Source organism: Syngnathus floridae, chromosome 9 (assembly GCF_059516105.1).
Source record: "Syngnathus floridae isolate MCC-2025c chromosome 9, RoL_Sflo_1.0, whole genome shotgun sequence".
NCBI classification, from domain to species: Eukaryota; Metazoa; Chordata; class Actinopteri; order Syngnathiformes; family Syngnathidae; genus Syngnathus; species Syngnathus floridae.
The window spans coordinates 5416848-5431776 of record NC_142421.1 but is presented as its reverse complement, the minus strand read 5'-3'; the positions used below and the strand labels follow the sequence as shown (position 1 = coordinate 5431776).

Genomic DNA, 14929 nt, shown 5'->3' with positions numbered 1-14929 from the left:
ATTCATCGTTTCATTCACCGCTTCTTAACGTGATTGGCTTAGTTGAGTCACGTGGTTCATTCGAGCCAATCGGAAGTATATCCGATGGGTAATCGTAAACTACTTACGCCGTAAGCGTAGAAGAAGAGCGTCCCAAAAAATCGCCTCAGTCATACAACCAGGAAGAAGGTGGGCTAGCCCTGCAAAGCTAACACCCCCGATCTTTCTGCACACTTTCGCCGAAAAGAATGGGATCATCCAGGTGGAGGGTGGCAGCTGCGGTGTTCCTCGGTCTACTTGGCTCCTTAATATCCGTCGAAGCAGATGAACATGAACACACAGTAAGGCTACGTTTGGAAGGCCGAATGAAAGGGGATTGCTTAAAAAAATGGACGTTTGCTCTGTGCAACATGCTAACGTTTTGCTTAACTTTAAAGTACAGCAGTACTCTGTTCGCAGACAGAAAAACTCAATCGTCGTGTTTCTTATTTTCAAATATTGCGCTAGGAAAACGACAGCGAGGCTGAGCATTAGCAAGCTAGCCTGTCAACGCTCATCGGCCTAAGTGCTTATGGCCAAACGTTTCCCTGCTGGCTTCATAGAACGGCTTGCTTGCTCACAAAGCTATTTTGGAGCACCGGCGTGCAAGTTTTGAGTCGCGTTATCCGGTCACAGAAAGTGTGCTGTTATTCCCATCATATAAACGTACCTGAATAATTAAAGAGGTATTCCTGATTTAAGCATGTTGCACATGCCTTGTTAACTGCAGCATGTTTAATAAATATCTTCAATACTCTATTCAAGTGTCAAACTCAAGGCCCGCGGGCAAGATACGGCCCGCCACATTATTTTATGTGGCCCGCGAAGACAAATTGTGCATCAAATTCGTGTGTCATTACTAGAATTGCAAATTGTCTTCAATTTTAATATCTTTTTAAAAATATTTTAAGAGTTTTTACTCGTCTGATTTGAAAACTAGTTGTCTGTTTTGCTTTTACTGTATATATATGAGGTGCTCATACATTTATTTGAGTGGACAGTCATAATGGCCCTCCAAAAGAAGCTATGACTATAATGTGGCCCGCGAATAAAAATAGTTTGACACCCCTGGTCTATACAGTGAAAATAATGTTCAATCAGATTTGGGGGGTGAATTTGGAACATCATCCTATGGTGATATTGACACATTATGTCTGACCTTTATTGTAACAGTTCTTGTTTTTCCTTTCAGTACACAGATAAAGAGGAGGTAGTATTATGGATGAACACGGTGGGGCCTTACCACAACCGACAGGAGACGTACAAGTATTTCTCTTTACCATTCTGTGTGGGCACAAAGAAGACCATCAGTCATTACCATGAGACACTTGGAGAAGCTCTGCAGGGAGTGGAGTTGGAATTTAGCGGCCTTGACATCAAGTTCAAAGGTACTTTACTGTTGCATCGCACCAACATGTCTTACTTGAGCCTTTCATAAAAATGTTAAACTCAAAGCATGTTGCCAAGACACATATTGAAAAGCATTTCAAGTAATTAAGGTATGATTTTTTTTTTTTTATTGGACTACAAAAGGCAATGGTGGTAACAGTAGACGTGGTAAACAAAAGCAGAGTTATTCATTGCTTGCCTGGGCATACTTGTTTAGGCGTGGTTTCAGCCAATGGATTTCAATTGGTATTTGATTTCACATTGACAATTTGATTATACTACATTTTATCTACCTCTCTAGATGAAGTCATGCAGACAACGTATTGCGAAATTGAGCTGGACAAAGCCAAACGGGACGCATTTGTTTATGCGATAAAGAATCACTACTGGTACCAAATGTACATCGATGACCTGCCCATCTGGGGTAAGTGACAATCCAAAATTTCTATAATGAGTATATTTGGCTTTTTCTGTTTCTTGTTTCTCTATAAACTTGATGAGTGAGCCGTATCAAGATTTGCAGGCCTAAGTTGTAGCATCTTTCAGGTTGCCCTACCTGTTGAGCACCTGTCTCTCCCCCCCCCTCCCTCGGGGAACAATCCGGAAACTGGGGAGCGAATTTTTTGTCTTTATTCTTTTTTGAGGCGTGTCCCACGACATTGAGTGCTATGGCTGCATCGACGCGCACCACTGGCTGCTGCGGTTGAAATTCCAGTACTAAAACAACCTGAAACGTTACGTTGTGGAATGCAAAACCAAGCTATTGCCGTTTCTTTGGAAATATTTTTATACTCCAGGATGATTTTGAAAACAAACAAAAAAAGTCAAGAGTAAAAATATTCCATCTTTTTCAGCCAGTACCAAATTTCAATTTCATTTTTCAGGTATTGTTGGCGAGGCAGATGAAAATGGAGAAGATCACTACCTCTGGACGTACAAGAAATTGGAGATCGGCTTTAACGGCAACAGAATTGTTGATGTGAATCTTACTAGTGAAGGCAAAGTTCGACTTGTGCCCAACACAAGGATTGCAATGTCTTACTCTGTAAGTACCCAACGAGCTACTGGAATGGTTCTTCTACCTGTATTGTAGGTCTTGTTGAAAACAAGTGTTAAGTATCCCTAAATGCATACACAGGTGAAATGGAAGAAGTCTGATGTGAAGTTTGAGGACAGATTTGACAAGTATCTCGACCCATCCTTCTTTCAGCACCGGGTGAGTGAGTTGAGAATGTCTGCTTGAGGTCACAAGCATGATGCCAGTGCGTGTCTTAATTAAACCATATTCACTCCTTCTTTCCAGATACATTGGTTCTCCATCTTTAACTCCTTCATGATGGTGATCTTCTTGGTGGGTCTGGTGTCAATGATTTTGATGAGAACTCTCCGAAAGGATTATGCCAGGTACAGCAAAGAGGAGGAAATGGATGACATGGTAAGCTCGCTAAAGGTTCTTCATAGACAATCAGTACTTTCAAATGAGTTCATAGGACGCCATGCTTTTCCCAATAGGACCGAGATCTGGGAGATGAATACGGCTGGAAGCAGGTGCACGGGGATGTGTTCCGCCCCTCGAGCCATCCACTCATTTTCTCCTCACTCATTGGCTCTGGCTGCCAGATCTTCTCTGTGTCTCTCATTGTCATCATCGTGGCAATGGTCGAGGACCTATATACAGAGTACGTCAGTAATTACCGTTCCGTGAAAGGAATCGCAGACGTAACAGAGTTTGGTTTTGCTCCGCAGGAGAGGATCGATGCTGAGCACAGCCATTTTTGTGTATGCTGCCACTTCCCCTGTTAATGGCTATTTTGGTGGAAGCTTGTACGCGAAACAAGGAGGTGATGATCGTGTTTGAAAATCGATTGTTACCTTTTCACGTCATATAGGATATTCAAATGTTCTTGTTTTAATTTCTTGACAAAAACAGGAAGAAGATGGATCAAGCAAATGTTCATTGGAGCCTTTATGATCCCGGCAATGGTGTGCGGAACTGCCTTCTTCATCAACTTCATCGCAATCTACTATCACGCTTCCAGAGCCATTCCATTTGGCACCATGGTGGGTTTTTAAAAAAAAATAAAAATCTCATGGAACACCACCAATCAAAAGGGTCGCCAAAAGTACATATAGTACAACATACTGATGTGATGATTTTATTTCAGTTTATTTTCAAATATATTTACTTCCTCTAAATGAAGAGTGTCAGGAATGGAATTGGACTGAGGGGTATGTTAGTTAGACATGGGTGTGTTAAAGAACCCGGATGCTGATCTTCCGTATGGACTTGTTTACTTAGCTGTGAACGCAACTTGTACAAATAGAATCATTTGTAAGTTTGATTAACTTGTACCAATAGAATCATTTGTAAGTTTGCTCTACATGTGAAAGAACTGGATTGAATTTGTATGCCAACAGAGGTGCGCTTGATTCAATCTCAACTAGTTTGCTGGGAGGAAAAGAATAAAATATAACTGTTAGGTTAGTGTGACCTTGCTTTAAGGTCGTAGTATATAAGTGTTAATTAGTGTCACTTGAACTGATTTGAAAGAAAATGATCCGTGTCTCCATATGCAGGTGGCTGTTTGTTGCATCTGCTTCTTCGTCATTCTGCCGCTAAACTTGGTGGGAACGATTTTGGGGAGGAACCTTTCCGGTCAGCCAAACTTTCCCTGCAGGGTGAACGCTGTGCCGAGGCCAATCCCTGAAAAGAAATGGTAGGTTTGCATCCTTTGAGGTGGAACCAGGAACGGCATTTGCCTGTGGCCTACTTTTTTTTTTTTTTAACTTTCAACACTCTAAGCCACGTGTGGGGGATTTTTGTGCCATTAGGTTCATGGAGCCAGCTGTCATCGTCTGTCTGGGTGGAATCCTTCCTTTCGGGTCCATCTTCATTGAAATGTAAATCGACGCCCCGAGAGTGGTCATTTTATATATGCCAATTATACAAGTTGATTTTTCCTCCCACATCAGGTATTTCATCTTTACATCTTTCTGGGCCTACAAAATCTACTACGTCTACGGCTTCATGATGCTGGTCCTGGTGATCCTTTGCATTGTGACGGTGTGCGTGACCATTGTGTGCACGTATTTCCTGCTCAATGCTGAAGACTATAGATGGTGAGCGTCTTGTCCCACACTAACTTTGGAGGGAAGAAAACGTTACCTGATGATCATGACGTTTCTCCTTTCCAGGCAATGGACAAGCTTCCTGTCTGCTGCATCCACCGCAGTTTACGTTTACATGTACTCTTTTTACTACTATTTCTTCAAAACTAAGTGAGTCTGGCGGATGATTTTTTTTTTAATATTTTCGTTGTTGTTGTACTAAACAATTGCACAAACTAAATGGTTTCTTCTTTGGCATATTTCAGGATGTACGGGCTATTCCAGACATCCTTCTACTTTGGTTACATGGCTGTCTTCAGCACTGCTCTTGGAATCATGTGTGGTCAGTATTTCATGCAAACGACATGACGTTTGAATATGTAGCTTTCGTTTGTACAAACAAATCCGACAGTCATGTTGACATAAGTGCTGACATGGTTTTAAACCAGAATTTTGTCGAGAATTAGGTGAGTCCCAAGGGCTAAATGTTGTTGGTGCGTGTCTTACAGGTGCCGTCGGATACATGGGAACAAGTGCCTTTGTTAGGAAGATATACACAAATGTGAAAATAGACTAAAGCACCACGGCAAGGTCATAAAAATATCCAGGAAGACAGCCGGCAAACAACATCCTTTTCGTTTTCTTTCTTGCAAAGAGATTGTGAGAATCTCACTTTGTACAATGTAGTTTTCCATTTTCTGAATGATTTTCAAAGCTGCAACATGAAGTGATCAGATGCATAGCTGCAGATGAGGCATCAAAATCCGGTTGTGTTTTTATCAGTTGCGCTCACACAAATATCGGGGGCAAATGTTTAAGGCTTGCGTGGCTTCCCTTCCAAACCAGTCCCACCTGAGACCAGACATGTTTATGGATGGAATGGTGCAGCTCTCTTCAGTGAAGAGGCCTAAATATATTGAAAGCCTTTATTTGTTCTATTGTGTCACAATAACAGAGTTATTCTGACTTGATTTCTATTTTGTATTCTTGAAGTCAACTCGCAGTAATGTTAGTGCATAGTGCAAGTACTTTGTTCCCATTTACTTCCACTGCAAAAACTCGACGCTGCCACTTGAGTCATTCTCCCGTTTTGGCGGCTCTAATCTTTCCTGTTACGCTCCCTCAACCTCCAGTGGCAGCGATTCGAGTTGTGCTGTAGTTGATTGCGGAAACGAGAATGAGGGTCAGATCTGCAGTCGGAGTACAGTCACGGACTTTTAAATGGATGTGATGAGTTTCCCCCCGAAGTTTAGTCTTGTTTTCTCAATGTTTGGGTTTGAATTTTGTCTACATGTAAAGATAATATATGTATGAGGGGAGTGTATATAACCTTAATGTACCTTTAGATGTAGATCCCAAATGTATTTTCGTTGTACAGATTTTTTTTTTTTAAATGAATCAGCTAAAACAAAAGGTATGTTGCGGTTGGGGCTGGTGGCGCCGTTTCATCTTGCTTGAATTTGCATGAGGTTCTCACCAAACCATACTGATCAAATTGTTTCACCGATAAGATCAGCTTCACAATGCAAGTATGCACTGTTGGGGCTGGATGGTCCACTTGAGCTTACTTACTGATTTCCTATTATTTAAAGCTTTAAAAAGGCTCGGCATCTCGTAAGCCATTTCCTTCGCGCACCCTTTCGGTTTGCTGCCCCTTACATGACACGCTATGTGTGAATGTATGAAAAAGTACACTCGACTTAAATGTCTTCATAACTACAGAGTGCTGCAGCCTTTCAAAGTCTTTATTTACCCCTACATATTGTGTATATACAGTATGTGCCCTACTTGTACTGCCTTCTCAGTTCTTATTCTTCCCCACTGAAATTGATTTTGCACCTCGTCTGATGACATTTTCATCCTGCATATTGTTGTAAAAAGAGGAAATAAACATGTTTATGTACAGGGGTTGTGAGCTTATGCCTGTTGATGTGCGAATGAGCAAAAAAAAAATAACAGTTGTGGAGCTTTTACTTTTCCATAAATCTGGTTTTATTAGCATAACTCTCCATATCACAGTGCATAAAGCAACTTAACCTAAATGGACTTGTAGTGCTTTACAATCAGTTGACTTTTTCAAAGTACTCTTTCGATCCTTCGGGGGTTGGTTTGATCTGAAATGAAAAGGAAAAACTTTGAATTGCAGAGTTTGTTAATATGGGCAGGCTGGAATATTGTCCACTCACTGTTGGTGACTTGGGGGTCCAGCTTGCGGGACACACTTCACCGTGGGTCTCCACAAATTGGAAAGCCTTCACAAGGCGAAGGGTCTCTTCCACACTACGACCCACTGGCAGGTCATTTACGCTCATGTGCTTCACCACGCCATTAGGATCGATGATAAACAGACCCCTAAAATAATATCAGGAAAACCAATTATACGGAAATGTAATTTTATTGGGTCAGCATTCACCCTGAATGACTTTAAATTGTAATTACCTCAGAGCAATGCCTGGGTTCTCCAGCAGTACACCGTAGTCTCTGGAAATTTGCTTAGTGAGGTCAGCGAGCAGAGGAATATGAATGCTGCCCAAGCCTCCGGCCTGCCAGATGCAAACAACATCATTACGATGGACAACACGATGTCGTGAGTCAATTACGTTTTTATTTGTTGCTAATGTTTTACATCTTAATATTGCACTAATACTAATAAAACAAAATATATTTCCATAAGGGAGCATACCTTGCGAGAAGTGTTGGTCCACGCTAGGTGAGTAAAGTGAGAGTCCACAGACACACCCACTACCTCGCAGTTGATATCGTGGAACTCATTAGCCTTGTCGCTGAATGAGATAATCTCTGTTGGGCATACGAAGGTGCTACAATAAAGCAAACACAAAGAAATCATTTTACAATAATGTACATAACAGACATCTGTTCATGGCTCATGCATGCTCATGTGCAAAATCACAGGTCAGCTCAGGATGTTTGGAAGTTGGTCAGCGGGAGTGGCAGCACTCACAAATCCAGCGGGTAGAAGAAGAGAACCAAATATTTGCCCTTAAAGTCAGCCAGGCTCATCTCCTTGAATTCTCCATTATGGACTGCGGTGGCTTTAAAAGCAGGTGCAGGTTGAGTGACTGCAGCGGCCCATCTGCAAGAACCTGAAAGAACACATGACAGCTTAGGGGACTGTGAACTAGGCAATACTTTGTTCTATATCTGTGCAAAATCTTATTATTCAGATGAGTGGTCTCAGTAGAAATAGTGACATTTATACATACTGCTAGAGAAGCAGGCCCTCGGAAGCACCGAAGCAGACCCAATTCGTTCGGCTGCAGCAACTCCTTGCCGACATGCTCCTGCAACTCTTGCCTGAAAAAATGACAGTCATCATTTAACATGCAGCTCATCACGTTTTTGAAAACCTTCTTGACTAACTAATACTACAGATTGTAATGCAATTTACAGTATTCATAGGAAGTTTCTTGAAACAAATCAATAATTGACAAACTGAGCATGTGCTCAAAGCCAAAAGACCTGCGCACGTCCGGTTTTTAGTTTTGTAACCACTTAACAGCAGGAAGTACTGGAGCAAAACAGTATGTTACATTTTAACATGTGCTTTACATGAAAGGAACAAACGTAAATGATGTTTAATTGATCTAAATGTAGAATAAATTTAGAGTATATTTGAAACGCGGAAAGAGGTCACAAACCAGAGGTTGCTCCTGCAGGTTCAACGTAAGTCAGCATAACCTAAAAAAGCTTGTCATGCATTCTTCAATAGCATCTTTACTGATATTACTAACACGTAAAATGAACGCAAACAGACATTATAATGCGATTTAGTGTAAAGTAAGTTGTAAACTCACAGATGTCCTGAGGAGTCTTCCAAAGCTGGCTGCCATTTTGGATGATGTCAGAAGAGAGGGCGGGTGGACGTTACTTTTTTGACACGTCTTATCTAATCATATACTATGGATATAATTTTAGTATTGTTATTGTTGTTCGTCAATGCAAAAAACACCCTAAAATAAAAATAAAAAAGCAAAATTAAACGAAATCAATCAAAGATGCCTTCAGGTGCGCACAGAAGACGAAATATCTGCTGGTAGTATTTGAAACATTCAGATGTATATCTTTCAATTTCCGTTTAATATAAATAATAGACTATACATGCATGTATTCAACTAAATTCAACAAAAAAATCATAATCTAATCGTCAAAATGAACGCTTCTTTTCAAATTTCCGACTGTTCCTAAAGCTATAAATGAACACGTGACTGACCACGGAAGTCGTTCCCATTTGACCTCAACAACATGACAGCTTGTGTTTAATTGAGAATATCTTTTTTTATTTTCAAATGGGAAACCTTGTTTATTGAGTTTACAAGGATAATGACAGTATTAATGTAATGGATCCCAATCTGTTGTACTGGAAGAGCCATGGGGAGGTAATTGAGCAAGCAGAGATTCAGCATCATATGTATTAAGTGAAATAACTCATGTTGTTGCTATCATAATATTGTGTATTATGTAGCTATTTGTGTATCAAAGGAAGAGTTATAAATAGACCATATGATAACGTATGTCCTTCTATATCATTCTGCCTTTAGTCGTTTAAAGATCTGGGTGAATCTTCTGGATCCATTATCTCTGCTCACATCAAACGTGAGTATCAAGAACAGTTTAACAAGACTGGAGACTTTCCAGTGATGTGCCACAAGTTGTGAATTAATTATACCGCTCCTCTCAGGCAGAAATACAAGAAAGTCGCTCCCAACTTGGAGATGGAGAAATAATCAACAAAAAGGTCAGATGCGCTCAGTGTTTGCTTTTCTTTTTTGAAACCGAGTACCAATGTTTCTGTTTATTTTTCCTGCCTGTAGGATGCACATGCATGGAACATCTCTCTTGTAAGTACTAATGCAGGAGACAGAGGCCTGTTTTAGCTGCAAAAAATATTGTTTGGCCTATCTTTTACATATATCTTAATTTGGGTTTTTCATTAAATGCTTCAGCATAGTTGACTGTCTTAGAAATTAAGCTAAATTTAATGTTTTGACCGCTAGTTTGTCTTAACAGTCGTGTGTCCATGCCGATTCTGGTTCTGCGCTTCCACTAGTTTTCCGCCCTCCAGGTACAGTACATTTAAAAATATAAATATATAATAATATTATGCTAATATCGAACTTTGTGCAATTGTGGATATGTTAGCTGCTTCTCAGGCCCTTTTTGTTTGTCTCATTTCTTTCCAGCATTTTTGCCATTTACAGCTCCATTGGTACGTCCGTCCTAAAATATGTGATAGTCTGCTGCTTGTTTGAGGAATATTAAAAATGTCTCTATTTTAAGGTGGTTGCCAGCTTTTTGCCGCATCGAAATATCAAACCAACCTTGTTTTGGCAGGTATGGGAGTTACTTTTTTAAACCGTGTGTTTCACACCACTCGATTTTCATCACTGAAACGTCTCCTTGCAGTTTTTATTACAAAGTTACACTGCCGGTTTCAACTATGCCAACAGAAATCGCTCCTCAGAGCAGGTAGTGTACCTATTTTCAATACTAAATTGACTGCATAAGGCCTCTGCTCTGACAGTTGCAATCAAATCACTCATGAATGAGGAGTTGGCACTTTTTGCTTATCTGCAGGGTCACACGCCGTCTCTCAAGCAGCTCCTTTTGATAGCGGGGACGGTCTCCTATACAACATGCGCAGGGGTATGTACAACAATTATTGTGTGACAACTGTAGCTGGTGTGAAAGCCATGACCAAAATGCACAGTTTAATGACATGCAATTAGATGACAAGAGTTTCACCACCAAAGTGTTGCTGAATAATTCTCATCTAATACAATTTGCAGCCATAGTAATAAATAAACTACTGAATTGTCTGTTTGTCAATCAAAAATTATTATCATCATCCCTGTACTTTTTGGTTTCAGGCCCTACCTCAAATGATTGTAAACCGTCTTGGTTTAAGAAGCATTGTCATCCAAAATTTCTTCAGGTTTACCGCACCAATCCCACTCTCAGGTTTGTTATCCTCTTATATTTCCATTATTAGAAAATTTTAAAAAATATATATATTTAGTTTTGGACATGGAAAGTTTCTGCCCGACAGTCACAAATTGATGATAATATATTTCAGAGCATAACATGTTTTGTCTTGCCAGCTGCTCTTGCTTACTTCAACGTGTTGACTGTCAGAGCGGAAGAATGTGAAAATGGTATCCAAGTGTTCGATTCCAATGGTAATTCTGTGGGCATATCTAAGGCAGCGGCAGAAAAGGTAATAGAGTATAAACATCAACACGACTGTACATGTTGGTCATCCACACTATTGCAATATTGTTTGTCAGGCTGTGATGGAAACTGCATTATCCAGAGCAGTACTATTTGGCACAACTGCTGCTATTCCCAATCTCCTGGTTTCAGTTTTACGGAGGTCAGTTGACTCTAATGTCAATCATCAGATTGGAATTATTGGTGAACTAACGTGCACTCTTGTAGAACAAGATTTTTCCAGAAGAATTCTCTACTGGTCGCTCCTGTCCGTCACATAAGTGTAGCTCTCGTCCTCGGTTTGATGATCCCAATTTCATTCAGTCTCTACCCTCAGTTTGGGACGGTGAGATTCTGAATATCTTCTCGTCTGAATGGATCAACATGAGCTCATCTGACCTTGTTTTTCCAGATAAGGAGAGAAAATGTTGACAAAGACCTGCAGGCCAAGGTGGCTGAAGAACAGTTGTTCTACCACCGAGGACTTTGAGCTCAAGTTAGTAAAACTGAAAGGGCTCGACGCAAACACAAATGAGAAATAACCGTCAATAAGCAGCACATTGTTTTTTAACAATACATTTATTATTAGTCTATGAATATTTTGAGCATTGATAGTTGCCAAATACAAATCTGTTCATAAAAAATAAATGCAACCATTCCAATGTTACATCTTTCTATGCATTGCATTATGTAATGAAATACTGAGGCGCTTAACCATTCATAGCAAATGTACCCTAAAACATAATAACAAAAAACATGGTAGAACCTGAAAAGAGACAGTACACAATCTGTAGGCATGGAATTAATTATTATTTAACTTAAAATCAAAAACTTGTTTGTATGAGTCTTCTCCTTGTCGCAAAAATTACCTGGATTACTGCACGGTGTATCACCTATTGAACAATGAGGCATAGTGACAATATAGTAAAACAAAATTATGTCTTGGAATTTGAGGTCAGCAAGAAAACTTTAGTTAAAAAAGAAAAAATTCAACACCATATTTGGCACACTTCTACTGTCATACATACTCAGGGTCCTGTCTGCTTAAGTGACAAGCGTGCCCAAACCGTCACCATTTTGGACGGCATCTGAGAATCCGTAAAATTTTATAGAAGACTCACATCCGTAAAATCTGCTCAGCCGCAGCCAGATGAAACAGGAAGTTTTCCGTCGCTGGAGGGAAATGTTGCTGCTTTAAATATTCCAAAGTAATTTTAGAGCCTTCACACTGATCAGCCAAGGTCCCCAAATGAGCAAGAATTTGTTGGGTCTTTAAAGAAATGTCCTGTAATTCAAAATATAGCTGTCACAATCATCTCCATTCCTGACAGCTTAGAAGACAAAAACACAACTCTTACCTTAATGACTTGACTATCTGACTTCTCCATGTCTTCTGCAGAATGGACAATAAGATTGCCAATGTCCTTATGTAACTTCCCCATCATCATAGCCTCTGCGTTGGAACACATCATTTATTGTCAGGCAAAATACTACTCAGCAATATAGTGTTACAAAAAAATTACAGCACCTTTGGCACTCTGTGAAATCGTGATGACACTGTCAGGGAGGTTGACATACACATCAAACAGGTCTGATCTGTTGCTCACCTCTGGATCGACAAATCCTGCTATATATCCTGTAGAAAAACAAAATTTACAAGTCTCCCATTTATTCCAACTAAGTCCAAATGTTGAGTTAAAGTGACTCCCTTTGATAATTATTTGTGACAAAATGAAAATAGGAAACCTTTTCACCTGAGCATTTATTGAGATGCTCCAGTTCAGTATCAGTCAGGTGCACATATGGATGTAGAATAGACCAGTCTTTCCTGTGCCACGCGAGAGCAGGAAGTGCTCTAAAAGAAAAGATTAACAGTGCGTAACCATGGCCACCACGCAAATAAATAATTGAATTACGAATGTAATGTTTGGATGAAATTTACCTCGTGAATTCCAATAAGGCTTCAATTCGAGGGTGGTGGACAGCAATCTTTTTTTTCAGCATGACAGCCGTGTACAGGATGATGGTTTCCATGCCAAACTGAGATACCACATCTAACATAAATAATAAAAAAACACACTTATTAGTTTGATTTGGATCCTTTAATTTCAAGGTTCAAATTGCTACAGAACATTGTTCCAAATGTTCTTTCAATCTGATATGATGGTTTTGTTTTTAAATCTAGTCTTTAATTCAAGTTAACTTAGTAAAATTCAATAAGTCACCCTATCTCAGGAAATTTATATTGTACATCACTTCCAATTGATATGAAGGGATAACCTATTAATGAAATGAAGTGCATTTTATTTCTTTACCTTTGATTGATCCTGCCAGGAATGCCTTTCGTATGTCGTAGTCCTTGGTTAAAAACGAGCCATTCTCTTCACTTTGGCAAATACCTTTAATGAGGACAGCGATGTAGACCTCCATCATTTTCACCGGACTGCCATATTTGATGTACATCCTAAATAGTAAAATAAAGATTTCTTAAAGGTTATCATTTCAAATCGTGCAATAATCAGTATTGATATCAATGTCGCATACACACTTTACCTGCAGAGTATTCGATTAAGCGCAGCATATTTCTCAGGGTTGAAGTCTTTTGCTGTAACGACCACTGACAAATGCGTGACCTAGCAAAGGGAGAAACAACTTAAGATGTAAGAATAGCAACTACTGTGCCATGCTTGTTATGAATGAGCCAGCTACCTTGTTTAGAGGTGTTGGCTCCTCTACCTCAAGTGTGCTGATGTAGTACCAAGTGCGGCAGAATTGGCCAAATACAAAGGTATGAAAATCATCCTTGCTCTGCGTCAAACAGCATTTGCTCAGGAGGACGCTTCTAAGATCAGAGCCCACCGAAGGATAGCACCACACCCACAGAGTGTCACCGTTCACATCTTTTTCTGGGGATAACGTGACACACACAATGAGGCAATATTGGGGTGCAGGGGTCAAAGGGTCAAATCGCCTGTAGGCTACCACAGCTAAAGTTCATGGCTTTGTTTGGTGAAATGTATTTCTGAAATGACAGTGGAAAGAAAAGACAACTTGTCAACTAGTCCCAGTCATTTTCAAAGCAAGACTTGCTGAAGAAGTATGCCCAGGAAATGACTGTGTCTCCAATCTTGTTTTGAAGAACCGATAATATTCTGGGTTGTTATTAATAAATAATAGTGGATTTACTACAGTACTTGAATCCCTCTTTCATACATCTTTTATTTCATAAAACATAACAGACACATCAATAAAAATACAAATAAATTAAGTTTGAGACCCTCTGGTGTCGCAACCAAGAAAAAATATGAGAATTCTGCTATTGCAGCAGTTCGCTCTGCTGTCATGTGATTTTACAGCACAAACTCTATTAGTCGCTAATCTCCTATGGAAAAGAACGAGGTGAAATACTGTCTTGAGAAAGTTAACTTACCAATCAATCCGACGCTTAACATGGACTGTGTTTCGATTGATGCCATATTCCATACCTGGAGAATATCAGAATATGATCACTAATAAATTTCGGAAGGAATACAAAACTACATCAATTTCTTGGCTGAGAGTCGCATCTTGACCATCAAGATGCGACTGGCACCAAGAAAACTGCAAGCTATTCGAATGTAAAAAGATCAAAATGGATGCATGAATGTAATGTAAAAAAAATTAATGCAATCATAAAACTGATGAGTTATTCCAGTTTCTGTTACCTCTGCTGTCACTGCTTTGCTGCTCTGAGCGTATTTTTCTTCCTTCTTCCGGGTCAGGAGACCTGACCACTCATAACCAATCACATTGTGGGCGTAAAAGAGGCATTCGATTCGATGTTTAAAATGTTTTCATGGTCGAACTGCGAGCCTAATCACCAGACGTATTTAAAATTAATTACAATATTCCCTCAGATACGCACATTTCTGCAGCAAAAATAGATACACCATTAACCTAGATCAAGGGAATTCTGGTCCTGGCTAACCCAACAATTCAACTGGAAGTTTTATTTGAAATTTAAGATGTATCCAACTCGCGAATTGACATGGAACCAGCATTTAACATTTAGATCTCGTACAGTTGACATTTGAGTGTCAGCGAACGCACCACAATGGGTTTACGATACATACGGGTCACTTGGAGTTGCCAGGTTTTGTGAAATCCCCCTTTGTTGGTGTACATTTCGCAAGAAAGCAATTTATTT

At 39.8% G+C, this 14929-nt stretch overlaps 4 protein-coding genes across 6 annotated transcripts; 2 read left to right on the top strand and 2 right to left on the bottom strand.

Moving 5' to 3' along the window:
* Positions 1-97: 97 nt before the first annotated feature.
* tm9sf3 (transmembrane 9 superfamily member 3) lies at positions 98-6423 on the top strand. The gene is made up of 15 exons (XM_088385725.1): positions 98-320; positions 1211-1406; positions 1709-1831; positions 2292-2452; positions 2546-2623; positions 2711-2842; positions 2920-3086; positions 3154-3248; positions 3338-3468; positions 3985-4124; positions 4240-4308; positions 4381-4527; positions 4603-4686; positions 4782-4858; positions 5025-6423. Exons 1-15 carry the CDS (start codon positions 228-230, stop codon positions 5090-5092), a joined length of 1761 nt encoding a protein of 586 aa, XP_088241851.1. The 5' UTR covers positions 98-227; the 3' UTR covers positions 5093-6423.
* A 60-nt stretch (positions 6424-6483) lies between these two features.
* Positions 6484-8382, bottom strand: prdx3 (peroxiredoxin 3). The gene is made up of 7 exons (XM_088385735.1): positions 8331-8382; positions 7740-7830; positions 7478-7619; positions 7199-7334; positions 6955-7058; positions 6702-6867; positions 6484-6629 (listed from the first exon to the last, which is right to left on the bottom strand). Exons 1-7 carry the CDS (start codon positions 8364-8366, stop codon positions 6579-6581), a joined length of 726 nt encoding a protein of 241 aa, XP_088241861.1. The 5' UTR covers positions 8367-8382; the 3' UTR covers positions 6484-6578.
* A 606-nt stretch (positions 8383-8988) lies between these two features.
* sfxn4 (sideroflexin 4) lies at positions 8989-11410 on the top strand. Of its 2 annotated transcripts, none has more exons than XM_088385732.1 (13): positions 8989-9129; positions 9215-9271; positions 9348-9374; positions 9544-9598; positions 9717-9742; positions 9814-9867; positions 9940-10002; positions 10111-10179; positions 10404-10494; positions 10635-10750; positions 10821-10906; positions 10972-11089; positions 11156-11410. In XM_088385732.1, exons 1-13 carry the CDS (start codon positions 9037-9039, stop codon positions 11231-11233), a joined length of 933 nt encoding a protein of 310 aa, XP_088241858.1. In that variant the 5' UTR covers positions 8989-9036; the 3' UTR covers positions 11234-11410. The 2 variants fall into 2 exon arrangements, with proteins under 2 accessions (XP_088241858.1, XP_088241857.1); XM_088385731.1 differs by having other exon boundaries at positions 9687-9742.
* On the bottom strand, positions 11304-14812 carry dennd10 (DENN domain containing 10). 2 transcript variants are annotated; one of them, XM_088385728.1, is made up of 11 exons: positions 14448-14487; positions 14316-14350; positions 14174-14228; positions 13453-13649; positions 13297-13376; positions 13059-13207; positions 12686-12797; positions 12498-12598; positions 12272-12379; positions 12102-12196; positions 11304-12028 (listed from the first exon to the last, which is right to left on the bottom strand). In XM_088385728.1, the coding sequence occupies exons 2-11, from the start codon at positions 14316-14318 to the stop codon at positions 11861-11863; spliced, it is 1068 nt and encodes a 355-aa protein (XP_088241854.1). In that variant the 5' UTR covers positions 14319-14350; positions 14448-14487; the 3' UTR covers positions 11304-11860. The 2 variants fall into 2 exon arrangements, with proteins under 2 accessions (XP_088241854.1, XP_088241856.1); XM_088385730.1 differs by lacking the exon at positions 14316-14350 and having other exon boundaries at positions 14448-14812.
* Positions 14813-14929: the final 117 nt, after the last annotated feature.

What these genes read in the sequence shown, in the direction of transcription:
- tm9sf3 (XM_088385725.1), top strand. Translation starts at nt 228, where the DNA reads ATGGGATCATCCAGGTGGAGGGTGGCAGCTGCGGTGTTCCTCGGTCTA. An exon ending in CAGATGAACATGAACACACA is followed by an intron (nt 321 to 1,210) that starts GTAAGGCTACGT and finishes TTTTCCTTTCAG; the next exon opens with TACACAGATAAAGAGGAGGT. An exon ending in GGGTCCATCTTCATTGAAAT is followed by an intron (nt 4,309 to 4,380) that starts GTAAATCGACGC and finishes CTCCCACATCAG; the next exon opens with GTATTTCATCTTTACATCTT.
- prdx3 (XM_088385735.1), bottom strand. Translation starts at nt 8,366, where the DNA reads ATGGCAGCCAGCTTTGGAAGACTCCTCAGGACATCT. An exon ending in GAAGACTCCTCAGGACATCT is followed by an intron (nt 7,831 to 8,330) that starts GTGAGTTTACAA and finishes TCATTTTTTCAG; the next exon opens with GCAAGAGTTGCAGGAGCATG. An exon ending in TTCTTCTACCCGCTGGATTT is followed by an intron (nt 7,335 to 7,477) that starts GTGAGTGCTGCC and finishes GCTTTATTGTAG; the next exon opens with CACCTTCGTATGCCCAACAG.
- sfxn4 (XM_088385731.1), top strand. Translation starts at nt 9,037, where the DNA reads ATGATAACGTATGTCCTTCTATATCATTCTGCCTTTAGTCGTTTAAAG. An exon ending in TATCTCTGCTCACATCAAAC is followed by an intron (nt 9,130 to 9,214) that starts GTGAGTATCAAG and finishes CGCTCCTCTCAG; the next exon opens with GCAGAAATACAAGAAAGTCG. An exon ending in GAGAAATAATCAACAAAAAG is followed by an intron (nt 9,272 to 9,347) that starts GTCAGATGCGCT and finishes TCCTGCCTGTAG; the next exon opens with GATGCACATGCATGGAACAT.
- dennd10 (XM_088385728.1), bottom strand. An exon ending in GCCTTATTGGAATTCACGAG is followed by an intron (nt 12,599 to 12,685) that starts GTAAATTTCATC and finishes CTTTTCTTTTAG; the next exon opens with AGCACTTCCTGCTCTCGCGT. An exon ending in GCATCTCAATAAATGCTCAG is followed by an intron (nt 12,380 to 12,497) that starts GTGAAAAGGTTT and finishes GTTTTTCTACAG; the next exon opens with GATATATAGCAGGATTTGTC.